At 33.3% G+C, this 14,213-nt stretch overlaps 1 protein-coding gene across 1 annotated transcript; it reads left to right on the forward strand.

Moving 5' to 3' along the window:
• Positions 1-2,516: 2,516 nt before the first annotated feature.
• LOC141723703 (dof zinc finger protein DOF5.6) lies at positions 2,517-4,743 on the forward strand. The gene is made up of 2 exons (XM_074525566.1): positions 2,517-2,912; positions 3,575-4,743. Exons 1-2 carry the CDS (start codon positions 2,859-2,861, stop codon positions 4,484-4,486), a joined length of 966 nt encoding a protein of 321 aa, XP_074381667.1. The 5' UTR covers positions 2,517-2,858; the 3' UTR covers positions 4,487-4,743.
• The last annotated feature ends 9,470 nt before the right edge of the window (positions 4,744-14,213 follow it).

The following is a 14,213-nucleotide window of genomic DNA, read 5'->3' on the forward strand; positions in this document are numbered from 1 at the left end:
TATATGTAGCTTCAAGTTGAAGATTATTGTTTCACATTTGTCAAGACTGGAGACAACACAAAAGTATAGATCGGATCCCATCTATTTAATTGACTAGAAATGTTTCTGGCATTGATTATAGCAGAGATTGGGAAAGAACTACTTTTAGCGGTAATTCAAAATTTGTATTGTTAGTTGTTGCAGGATTAGGACTACTGGTTTAACATAGGATTATTAAAACTTGCACCTTTTACATAGCCGGCGGTTGTGTATTTCATAAGTTATACTACCTACGTTCCAATAGATTTTATACTTATACTATTTATATATTTCAATATTTTTATAAAATATAATTTTATAATGTTTTTTTTATATTTTTTTTAATAAAAGTTTAAAGATAAATTTTTATTTAGAAAAAAAATATTTTATTAAAAATTATGAAATTACACTTTAAACGAGTATTGAAAAATATGTCAAAAAATAATATATATAACTGAATAAGAAAAAGGAAGTATTTCATAATTGGGTGGTTGGGTTCAAATACAGCAACACATACTCCTCTTCTTGCCTGGAAAAAATTGGCATAGTCATGAGGTGGGAAATTAATTCTAAACTCCCCGGATCGAGATCTTGTCATTGAAAATCTCAAATTACGAAAGAAAATTTTAACATGATCTTAATTTATTTCCAAAATTTACCCGGATATTGAATATCCAATAATAAAATAATTTATTTATGTTGATTTATTTATTTTGAAAAATTGCAGGGAAGGGGGAAGCGAAGAGTGATGAAATGAGGTGACACGATGGGGAAGGAATTTATGCGTTGCTTGTGAAGTGAAGCCTGATGGGGGCCACGTGTCGGTCCTACAAAACAGAGTGGGAATTACGAGTAATTGGATACAATATGTCCCTGTGTGAGAAAATATTGGTAGGTGTGTAGATTGTATGGTTTGGCTGTAGTATCTTTTTCTTCTCCCTTCTTTATCGAGTGCCTCAAATATTCTGTGTCTCCTGTCACGCCTGACAATGACATCTGATTTTGTCACCCGTTCAATCCTCTTTCTGCTTCATCCCCCCCAATCTAACGGCCTTATTGCTCCTGCTCCCAAGTTGATTACATCATCACAATCTACCTAGTGCAGTACCAAATTATGTTGTATTCCTCGCTCTCACTAAGTTTTATACGTTACTTTTTTACGTTTTTTTTTTTATTTTTTTTAAATATAATTCTATAATATATTATTTTTAATATTTTTCTAAATAAAATTTTATATTTAATCTTTTATTAAAAATAATATTAAAAAAATATTATGAAATTATATTTTATAAAAATCTTAAAATATATAAAAATAGTAGCAGTAGAGAACCAGGTGGGAAGGAGACCGTACTACTTAACTATCTGCTTCATAACTTATAAATTAATCTATAACTATATTATATACCGCGACATAGGAGGTTATGTTCGAAAATTGAATGGATCACCGAGGACATTTAAATTTTGAAATGAAATAAGGCGAGAACATGTACATGAGTAAAAGATATAAACATACATTTACCTTTATTCAAATTATTCCTTTTCAAAATTGGGAGCAAAAAATGTCCAACCAAAATTGCTCTATCTAACATCATAATACCTTTTCAAGTATTCGGCTGGATCAAATTTCCGAACTTTTAATAATCAAATGTTAAATATATAAAATTGAATACACATTTTTGCTTAAAATAATATGAGATAAATGAGTTAAAATATTTTAATTAATATTATTTATGTGAATATTTGATATTCATTTTAATAATTGACTTGACATAAAATTATGTGTAAAATATGTATCTCATTACATGCACGAAACATTTCTTTCTGACAATTAGAGCTGCCAATTGATTCGTTCCGTGTCATGAATTACTAACCCAAATTCGAACCGCAAAAGATTTGTTTTGTTTCATTTTATTTAGTGTAATTTAAAATTAATAATAAAAATAAAGTTAAATAAAATATATATTTAAATATTGAGTTTATATTAGTCAAGTTTCATGTCAATAAGTCATAAAGACTCAAATATTATGAAATTTAAATTTGAATCTATTTTGTATCTAATTTCTGTAAATATTATATGTAAAATATTATTGTAAGATATATGTATTCATATAATTTTGATAAATTTATTTAAATATTTAATTGTTTCGTGTACTTTTGTTTCGTTTCGTGTCTTGTACCCAAGTATAAACTTAAAATCGATACTAAATTTATTCATACATTTATGTTCGTATATCAAAAATATCAAACTAGTTATTTTCGTGTCATTTTGATAATGTGTTATCGCATCACGAAGTATTTGAAAATTTTCATTTTATGGATCGATTTTTGAGTACTAAAATTCTTTTTCAAACACTAGTCTAGAATAGGCAGACTAAGTTACGTATTTATCCGTACGAATGCATTCAACACACGTTAAGAGGACGCAAAATATGTACCAAAATGAATGGATTACATGATATATATGCAACAGTATATGTATAGAGTGACGGCACAGGAAGGGTGAGGGGCACAGAAGACTAGGTAGACTGGAATTAGACAGTGAGTGAGGTGGTCCCTTAACTTCACCGACGGGAGTACCCCATAGCATCTCTCTCGCTCTCTCTCTCCTTCTCTCTCCCTTCTTATTCTCGTATTCCCCCTATCCTTTCTTCCCAACCCTTTTTTCACAACTCAGTATTTTTCTCCTCGTCCCCTCCTCCTCAGTCCCCACAATATTACTTATATATACATATCATATTCATGCACAAGTTCTATATATAAGCATAACACGCAGTAGTAGTTTGGAGGGTTGCTATATATACAAATTAAGTTTCTTATATTCAGTAAAAGATAGTAGTTTCATGGCTCTTACTTCTCTTCACCAAGTTTGCATGGACTCCTCCGATTGGCTTCAGGTACTACTACTATACACCATATTAATTATTGGCTTCATTGATTCACTCATTTCTCACTAATCAATTATCAGTACACACTGTGTGCACACATGACGCACTCAAGGAATAGTTGGTCACCGTCATTTCCGAGTGTCGGCAGTGGGCTCTATTTTTAATTACTTGATTACAAAAAATTTTATTCAAACTGTAGGAGATAGATATCAACATCTGTGTACTGCAATGTTTCTGTTATTTTGTCTCAATCTAGTTGGCCTTTTCTCCCGTTTCTTAATTCTGCTAGATTGTGTGAATTAATCCTCCTGTAGTCTAGAATATATTTTACACATTGCCCCCTCTGCTAATGTATATATATAATTTGACAGGTAGGTAGCCTAGCTCTATTGACTTGACATTGACATGATGCCACCCTCATCTTCAACACATGCATTATTACTATACATTTCATAACTACATTCTTTCTGCCGACTTGTCTGTATATATTTACCTACCTTATTTCTGCTATGAATTTGTAGTTGCTTGTATTAGATATTTTAATTTCGTTTTATTTTAAATCCTGGTTCCTTCCATTACTGCATTCTTTCTGCTTTGACTGTCTACCTGCATATATTAGATATTTTAATTTCACATTATTTAAAATCCTGATTCCGCTACTGGCTACGAAGGGATCAATGAACGAAGAGAATGGAATGGATTCATCATCACCATCAAGCGGCGATATTCTGACATGTTCAAGGCCATTGATGGAGAGGAGACTAAGGCCACCACAAGACCAAGCTTTAAAATGTCCAAGATGTGATTCAACACACACTAAGTTCTGCTACTACAACAACTACAGTCTCTCTCAGCCAAGATACTTCTGCAAAACATGCAGAAGGTACTGGACTAAAGGCGGCACTCTTCGAAACATCCCCGTGGGTGGTGGATGTCGAAAAAACAAGAAAATTTCAAACTCCAAAAAATCATCCGAAAACAACAGTACCAACCCTTCCATCATCAGCCACGTCATCTCTGGACCCACCTCATCCACCGACCTTCAAATTTCCTATCTCAATGGCCTCCTAGGGGGGCCCCACGGAAATGGTACTAGGACTCCTACTAGCTTCATAGACTCAAAATACAATGCATTTCTGGGAACAAACCCTAACCCTAGACCAATTGATTTCATGGGCCATAATTTTATGGGGAATGGTGATGATTTGGGAATAATGAGTAATGGGATGAATGATCATTTCCAAACTTTTCAAGGGAATGTTAGTACTAGTGCTTTTGTTCCCACTCCATATGGAATGTCTGTAGATGGGAATACTAGCTATAATAACTATGCAGGTGGGGCATTTATGGAGACTTGTCAAAGACTCATGCTTCCTAATTATGAAGAGAATGAAGGTAATGTTGGTGGTGTTGAAGTAAAGCCAGACACAAAGCTTTTGGCCTTGGAATGGCAACAAGATCAAATCTCTGTAGCAAAGGATAATCAACATTCTTTTGGTTATCTTGATGCAGGTTTTGGTTCTTGGTCTGCAGGGTTGATGAATAATGGGTACGCATCATCAGCAACTAATCCACTAGTCTAATGTGATGGGAGTAGTATTATGAAGTATCGTAATTAATCAACAATGATTTTACTTAATCATGAGTTTAGAGGCATAGTTTGCTACGGGTAATGTACTTTGTTGAAGTGGCCAAGTGTTGTTTTAATTTTATGCATGCAAGGAGGTTTTGTTGGTTCGTTCTGTTTAGTTAATGATTAGTATTTATCATGAGAAATATGAATGCAGAATCTGAGTATTTAATACTTATTAAAAATAATATTGACTGTTTTGTTTTTTACTGCAAAGTATTTTTTACAGAGTATAGTATTCTTAGGATGCCTGATCAGTTGTATCTAGAATCCGTTCCTATTTTGCCCATGTTATAAGTTGGTTTTCAATTTCTACCCACCTTTTCATTCACTTTCTAAAACTACCCGGTTTTTAACCTTCTCTCTCTTCTCTCTTCTCTCTCTCCTGTCTTTTGTGCACAGCCCCCATTTCCTTCCTTCATTTTAATTTCTATTCATTTTCTTTTATTATAAATTCTTTTTCTTATTTAATGCATGTTCAACTAAATTCAAAGTATACTAAAATGAATAGATAATTTTAATTTTATTTATTCATTTAAATATTTTTAAATTAGTTAAATGAATTTTAAATATATTTAATTAACATAAAAAGCACTACATAAACAATAAAATAAAGTACATTATACTAAAAATAAAATCCATCGCAAAATAAATAAATTACAAATTATTATTAGACATGGAATGTTAGTGATCATGTTGAGGGCATTTTGAACTGCGTCTTGTATGCCCTTCTTGTCCACATCGTCCACAAACAATCACCTTCCGAGGATTATCCATTTTGGTTCTAATACGCGAGTTTTGGCCTCTCTATCCACGTTTTTTTTTCTTTTTTCTTGTGCCTTCATCAGCAATAAGAACACCGTATGCCTCCCAATTATTTGCTAGTGGAAATGTCCAATATGCTTGATTTGGAATTGGGTTAAACTCGTACTTGTACATATCAAACAGTGATGATATATTGTGGTATGGCCCAATATACTGCTTCCAGGTAATTTTGTGGTTACAAATAAACCAGATCGCTTTGATTTCATAACATGAATTCTCCATGGACAATCTTCCATGACACATGTTGCCTCGTATCGTGTTGTATCACTTTTTATAACACGATAATTTCGAGAATATTTTATATGATTTTCTTTTATAGCACTAATTGCGATTTGCTTATCTGGAAAACACTGACCTTCAAAAAATTTATCGTCAAGTGAGTTAACATTTGAACAATTACCTGAAGAACCATCAATCTCTTTTGTGGTAAACCAGGCGGCAGTTGGAATATGTTCACCATCATTGTCGGTGCTATGATCTGAATCATCTTACTCGTCATTGTTTTTTTCATCATCATCAGATTCATCCGCTTCTGACTCATAATGATGATCTTCTTCATCATCCTCCATATTACTTAAGTTAAATATAGCATTTGATCTTGCCATTTCATTTAAAAGAGATAAATTATCCATCTGATACAAATAATATAATTAGTATTGATTTAGTACATGAAATTCATAAAGAAAAACGAAAAAGTTTACCTTGTAACTTTATTTGATTTCACAATTCTGGTGGAAGTTATATATAGACTAACTTAAAACAGTGGAGTGATAGTTTGAATTGACAAGACACTAAAAAATTGAAAATGACAATTCACTAAAAAGGTAAAAGTGATAATTCATTGAAAAGTTTGACTTGACAAATCACTGAAAAAAATTATTTTATAAAACACTGCAGAATTAGATTTGACAAGGAACTGCAACTTTATCAACAATAATGAGAATTCAATTTTTAAAATGATTGCATATGATTTTTAAAATGATTTTAATATTCATATAATACATTTATATTTTTTAATTTTTTAGTTTAAAATCCAATTAGGTTCGATGATACATTTAATCAATTATTTAAATGAATTAAATAATTTATTTAATTTATAAAATTTATTTAAGTTATAAATAAATTAGATACATAAAAAGAGATGGCACAAAAAAAAACATGGAGGTTAGTGAGGGAGAAGAGAGAGAAGAGAAAATGAAAAAAAGGTGGGTAATTTTAGAAAGCGAATGAAAAGGTAGGTAGAAGTAGAAAACCAACTTATAATATGGACAAAACAGGAACGAATTCGTTGTATCTAGTGTCTGGTGATACGGGGATCGGAATGAAGGCTTTCTTACAAAAGATGATTTTGGGCCCGTTTGGTTATCTTAAAAAATGTAACTTATGACTTAAAGTTGAAACGGGCGTGATATGATATGAATATCATAACTTATAAGTTATTTAGATGTTTGGATAATTTTACGTATAGGTTATTTATAAGTTTATAGTATGTTTGGTAAATCATAACTTAAAAGTTAAAAAAAAAATCGAAACAAAATTAAAAATAAATTAAAAACTAATTAAAAACCAAATTTTAATATGGGAAAACCGAATTACGACTTTCATTCATTTTTTGAACGATAATTGAAATTGCTTTTTGTTGCATTCAAATTTACTTTTGGTTACATTTGAAATTGCATTTGATTATATTGAGTTACAAAATTGTTTATCTAAAAAAAGGAAAAATTATTATAAAAATATCATATTTTGGAAAAACATTTCTCTAAAAAAATCTTTTAATTAATGTTGCACGTATTCACATTTAATTTGTAATTATTAATCAAATTAAATATTTTTAAATAAATATAATTAAATAATTAATCAAACAAATAAAAATTATCTAATAAGATAATGAGAAGTGTAACCGGATGGCGGGCTGAAATTGCATAATATGAAGTAAAATGAAATGAGAAAGTATCATGTCTCCAACTTCAGATTTTCACCATTTAAACTGATATTTTCTTCATTTTCTAAATCACCCAAACACTCTTTGAAAATGTGAGTGGGCATTTTTCTCTTACAATGGGACTAAAATGATCTGCCAAACAGGCACTTTATTTTGTTCCAAGAAATATGTGACTAGAAGTTGAGCACTTTAGTTCCGGTAGCTACTTTATGTCTTGTATCTATATATGTACACAGAGACAAGTCTATCGGGCTGAGGTTTATGTGGGCTTTAAAAAACCCGTTTTTTTAAAAACGCATCGAACCGGACTGTGCTTTTTTCTGGATAGAGGTTTTTCGGGCTTTTTTACGGATCGGATTTCGGAATTTAAATTTTTGGACCACATCTCTATATCTACGTATATTAAAAAAGCAGGCAATTATGCTGATTAGCAGTCTGGCAGACAATGAGTTTTCTATTATTTTCTTTATATTTTCTAAATGAATACCGTAGAACGTTAGAATGCTGCTGAGCAAAACCGAACCGAAATCGAAAAATCAAATCGAATCGTGCTAATTCGGTCGGTTCGGCCTTGATTTTTCAGAAATTTGGTTAATTCGGTCCAGACCGAATAGAACGAAATAAAATTCGGTCCGGTCCGTTTCTTTTAAAAATTATTTCGGTCCGGACCAAATAGATCGAATAAACCAAATTATAAATATTATAATTTTATATTATATACATTTTACATATATCTTAAAAATTATAATCATAAATTTTAATTTATAATTGTATTTATACACTTTTAGTACTCTATATATCACCTTATTTTAATTATATTTTAGACTTTATAATTTTTAGTTTAAAATTTCACTACGCCATAGATGGGCAAATAAGACACTTTTCTAATGTAATGCCTGTTTTGCGTTACATTAGACAGACTTTTTTGACCTATTGTAACACTAACGAAATAGCGTTACTTTACATGTAAAGTTACTGTTACGTTAGAGGGCTTGTGTTGCAGAAGAAAGCTAGTGTTACAATAGTGCTGACATGACGTAACGCTTTGCTTTATCATTATAATAATATTTAATTTATTTATTATTTTTTGGGCCCCACTAGTGTACACGTCAGCAAAAGTGGGTCCCACCTGTGGGCCCCCCTAAAACTTGTTCAAGAAAGTGGGTCCCACACTAATAGGTGGACCCCACATGTGGGCCCACACTGCCACGTGGCACTGCCACGTCAGCAAAGCGTTACGTTAACTTTTCTGTTACAACGCTACTGTTACATTTGCTCAACCCTGCCACGTGTGCACCGCCACGTCATTAAATAATTAAATATTTAATTATTTAATAAATAATTAATTAAAAAATTAAATAAATAATAATTAAATAAATAAATAATAGAGTAGTGGGCCACACATGTGGGCTCCCCTTGTGGGCCCCACATGTGGGCTCCCCTTGTGGGCCCCATATTAAACAATTATTTAATTATTTAATAAATAATTATTTAAATAATTAAATTAATCATAATTAAATAAATAAATAATAAAGATGTGGGCTCCACTTGTGGGCCCCACATGTAGGCCCCACATTATCCAATTATTTGATTATTTAATAAATAATTATTTAAATAAATAAATAATAATTAAATAAATAAATAATGGAGAAGTGGGCCCCCACATGTGGGCTCCCCTTGTGGGCCCCACATGTAGGCTCCCCTTGTGGGCCCCACATGTGGGCCCCATATTAAACAATTATTTAATTATTTAATAAATAATTATTTAAATAATTAAATTAATCATAATTAAATAAATAAATAATAAAGATGTGGGCTCCACTTGTGGGCCCCACATGTAGGCCCCACATTATCCAATTATTTGATTATTTAATAAATAATTATTTAAATAAATAAATAATAATTAAATAAATAAATAATGGAGAAGTGTGCCCCACATGTGGGCTCCCCTTGTGGGCCCCACATGTGGGCTCCACTTGTGGGCCCTACATGTGGGCCCCATATTAAACAATTATTTAATTATTTAATAAATAATTATTTAAACAATTAAATAAATAATAATTAAATAAAGAAATAATAAAGAAGTGGGCTCCACTTGTGGGCCCCACATGTAGGCCTCACATTATCCAATTATTTAATTATTTAATAAATAATTATTTAAATAATTAAATAAATAATAATTAAATAAATAAATAATGGAGAAGTGGGCCCCACTTGTGGGCTCCACATGTGGGCCCCATATGTGGGCCCCACATTATCCAATTATTTAATTATTTAATAAATAATTATTTAAATAATTAAATAAATAAATAATGGAGAAGTGGGCCCAACATGTGGGCTCAACTCGTGGGCCTTACATGTGGGCCCCACGTTATCCAATTATTTAATTATTTAATAAATAATTATTTAAATAATTAAATAAATAAATAAATGAGAAGTGGGTCCCACATGTGGGCCCCACATTATCCAATTATTTAATTATTTTATAAATAATTATTTAAATAATTAAATAAATAAATAATGGAGAAGTGGGCCCACATGGGGGCTCCAAATGTGGGCCCCACTTGTGGGCTCCACTTGTGGGCCCCACATGTGGGCCCCACATTATCCAATTATTTAATAAATAATTATTTAAATAATTCAATAAATAATGGAGAAGTGGGCCGACATGTGGGCGCCACTTGTGGGCCCCACATTATCCAATTATTTAATTATTTAACAAATAATGGAAAAGTGGGCCCCACATGTGGGCTGTACTTCTGGGCCCCACATGTGTGCCCCACATTATCAAATTATTTAAATATTTAATAAATAATGAATTAAATAATTAATTAAATAAATAATTAATTAATAAATCAAAGAAAATAATGTCTGGATCATGGTCGGATCGTAATAGGGTTCATATGTAAGGATAGGATTCATTTAACGGTTCGACCCACATATCCGTCGTTCGATTTTTTTAATCGGTTTTCTCGACGATCCAACCGTACGGATGTTATTAAACTATCTTCCTAACATTGGAAAAAAATAATCAAAAAATATAATGCCCGGATCATGGTCGGATCGTAATAGGGTTCATATGTCAGGATAGGATTCATTTAACGGTTCGACCCACATATTCGTCGTTCGATTTTTTTAATCGGTTTTCTCGACGATCCAACCGTACGGATGTTATTAAACCGCCTTCCTAACATTGGGAAAAAATAATCAAAAAATATAACGCCCGGATCATGGTCGGAACGTAATAGGGTTCATATGTCAGGATATGATTCATTTAACGGTTCGACCCAAATATCCGTCGTTCGATTTTTTTAATCGGTTTTCTCGACGATCCAACCGTACAGATGTTATTAAACTGCCTTCCTAACATTGGGAAAAAATAATCAAAAAATATAATGCCCGGATCATGGTCGGATCGTAATAGGGTTCAGATTAGGATTCATTTAACGGTTCGATCCACATATCCATCGTTCGATTTTTTTAATCGGTTTTCTCGACGATCCAACCGTACGGATGTTATTAAACCGCCTTCCTAACATTGGGAAAAAATAATCAAAAAATATAATGCCCGGATAATGGTCGGATCGTAATAGGGTTCATATGTCAGGATATGATTCATTTAACGGTTAGACCCACATATCCGTCGTTCGATTTTTTTAATCGGTTTTCTCGACGATCCAACCGTACAGATGTTATTAAACTGCCTTCCTAACATTGGAAAAAAATAATCAAAAAATATAATGCCCAGATCATGGTTGGATCGGGACATTAAAATATCGATTTTTCTAAAATTTAAGAGAAAATGAAAAAAATTAAAAAATGAAATAAAATGAAAACGTACAAAAGGTGCAGTGAAAATATGGGCGGCTAAATTTCCCCCCAAAAACATCACTCTCTTTCAGAAACATCACTCTCTCTCAGAAACATCACTCTCTCTCGACCTCGCTCACTCACCTCAGCCTCCCACCTCGCTCACTCACTCACCTCTCACCAACACTCCCTAACTCTCACCCATCTCACTCTCCCTAACTCTCACCCATCTCACTCTCCCTAACTCTTACCTCAGCCGCACCTCACCTCAGCCGCACGCTCACCTCAGCCTCACCTCAGTCGCTCTCATTTCGGTGGATTCAACAGCAATTAGGTGGTTCTCAGCAACATTTCGGTGGTTCGGGTTCTCTGCAACGGAGTTAGGGCATGCAATTAGGGTTTCGGAATTTTAGGGTTTCGGTTGGAGCTAGCAATTAGGGTTCAGAGCTGGTTTGTGGTTTCGATTTTGGACCAAGGTAACCTCTAATTGAACTTTATTTTTGATTTTATGTATTTATCCCTGCTTATTTAATATGTTTAATATGTGTTTGTGTTTAATATGTGTAATATGTGTAATACGTTTAGAGTTTGTGTTTAATATGAATGTAATATGTGTTTGTGGTCATCTCCCCCCTCTCTCTGTCTCTCTCTCTCTCTCTCCGTCTCTCTCTCTCTCTCTTTGAGTTTTATTGTTTTAGATTCTTGTACTTATGGTTATTGCATTTCTTGATGTGATTACGTGCCGAGATGAATTGATGAAATTATGTTGCTTATTCGCTGTTTTTTGTTTTTTAATGTCCAAATGCAAGGCTTAACTCTGTTTGCCATTTGGTTACTGTGTCTTGTTTTTATCGTCTCTTAGCAGTACTAGGCCTTCCTTAGTTCCTTGTACAATTAAATAAATATATATTATTCGAATATTTAAGACATTAATCTAATCTCAAACTGATTTTATGTGCTATACAAGTCTTTGACTATTGATCTTTTACATTCTAACATTTATTCCCTGTGTGCTATTCAAAAGTTACAGTTGTAAATTGAAGTAAAAATTTTAATAAAAATCAAAGCATGGATAAAAATGGGGAATGAGATGTAGGAAATTATTAGTTTATCTAGTATCACTGTAGTATAGTGCACATAGAGGATTACACGGGCTTTTTTAGGTACACTTATAATCTTTTAACTTCGCAGGCTATATTATACAGTGTACTTATGGAAGATGATTATAGTAGCTGGATAGGATTTCCAAAATCTAGTAAAGAATATGTACGAGGGATAAAGGCATTTATGGAAAATTCATTTCCAATTCATGCTAAAGGAGAAGAAATGAAGTGCCCCTGCAAAGTATGTGTCAACCGTTATTGGCACACTCAAACAGTTATCTATGATCATCTCATATGTAGTGGCCCTTCTCCATTACATATGAAATGGATTTGCGAGGTATCACATACCAAAATAGACGGTAGTACTGACTTGATGGATTCGGGGACGGGGATTGATTTCGAAGATAATTTAGGTGAAATGTTCAATTGTACGGGTAAAAAGTTTCGAGATTTAGAAAATGACTATGAAAGTCTAACAAATGCAGAGGCTAGAAAGTTTTATGGCCATGTTAGGGAGGGTAAACAACCACTATACCCCGGATCAACTAAATTCTCTCGGTTAAGTTTCCTGATCAAACTTTATCATTTAAAGTGTGCTCATGGAATTTCCGAGTCTGCCTTTGGGGAATTGCTGGAGTTAATAAGAGACGCCTTTCCTGATGCCCAAATACCTTTGTCTTTGAATGCTGCAAAAAATATGATCAAGGATTTAGGCTTACATTATGAAAAAATACATGCATGCCGAAATAATTGCATGTTGTACTGGGGCGAAAATAAAGACAAAGAAAAATGCGACAATTGTGGTGTTTCTAGGTGGGTGTTACCGGAAAAAAAAGGCAATGATGCTAGTGATCCGGGGCAGGTTGTACACAAAGTGCCAGCTAATGTGATGAGGTACTTCCCTCTAAAGCCGAGATTGCAGAGGCTATACATGTGCAAGGAATATTCGAAACTAATGAAATGGCACGATATGGGACGTCAACAGGATGGAAAAGTAAGACATCCGGCTGATACAGAGGCTTGGAAGACGATAGATGCTGACTATCCTGATTTTTCATTAGAAAATCGGAATGTTAGTTTAGGAGTAGCCTCAGGTGGATTCAACCCCTATCGTTCAATGAACCTAAGTCACAGTACCTGGCCAATTGTATTGGTCAATTACAACCTCCCACATTGGCTATGCATGAAACAAGAAAATCTAATTCTTTCGACACTAATATCTGGTCCAGATTCACCAAAGAATAGTATTGATGTGTTCATGCAACCTTTAATTGCCGAGTTAAAAGAATTATGGGAGGTCGGCGTTAATACTTATGATGCCTTGGCTGATGAAGATTTTAATTTACGTGCTAGAGTGCTATGGACTATTAGCGATTTCCCGGGATATGCTATGTTGTCCGGCTGGAGCACAAAAGGCAAACTAGGGTGTCCTGTCTGCCATTATGAAACTTCATCACTTTATTTGAAGCATAGCAAGAAAATGTGCTATATGAACCACCGAAAGTTTCTTCCTTCTGCACACAAGTGGAGAATGGATACTAAAAGGTTTAATGGCGTAATTGAAATGGGGCAGTGTCCTTCAGTTTTAACGGGAACTGACATTGAGGAGTTGTTGTCTGGGTATGTAAACCAATTCGGCCTGCAGAATAAAAAGGCAAAGAGTAAAACTGAGGGCCCTTTTAAAAAGAAGTCAATTTTTTTTGATTTACCTTATTGGAAGCATAATCCACTTCGACATAACCTTGACGCCATGCACATAGAAAAAAATGTTTGCGATAACATATTGGGCACTTTACTCAATATAAGTGGCAAGACAAAAGATCATGTTGCCGCTCGTAAAGATTTACAAGAAATGGGAATTAGAAAACCCCTCCATCCTGTTCTATCAGAAGATGGAGCACACCATGAAATACGAGCAGCAATCTTTGACTTGTCGAACAAAGAGAACGAGATCTTTTGTTCAGTGTTGGAAAACACTAAACTGTCGTACGGTTGTG

Source organism: Apium graveolens, chromosome 5, assembly GCF_009905375.1.
Source record: "Apium graveolens cultivar Ventura chromosome 5, ASM990537v1, whole genome shotgun sequence".
Lineage (NCBI taxonomy): Eukaryota > Viridiplantae > Streptophyta > Magnoliopsida > Apiales > Apiaceae > Apium > Apium graveolens.

Excerpts from the sequence above, each read along its gene's own strand:
- LOC141723703 (XM_074525566.1), top strand. The coding sequence starts at position 2,859 with ATGGCTCTTACTTCTCTTCACCAAGTTTGCATGGACTCCTCCGATTGG. Across the intron at positions 2,913-3,574 it reads ACTCCTCCGATTGGCTTCAG|GGATCAATGAACGAAGAGAA; the intron begins GTACTACTACTA and ends CTGGCTACGAAG.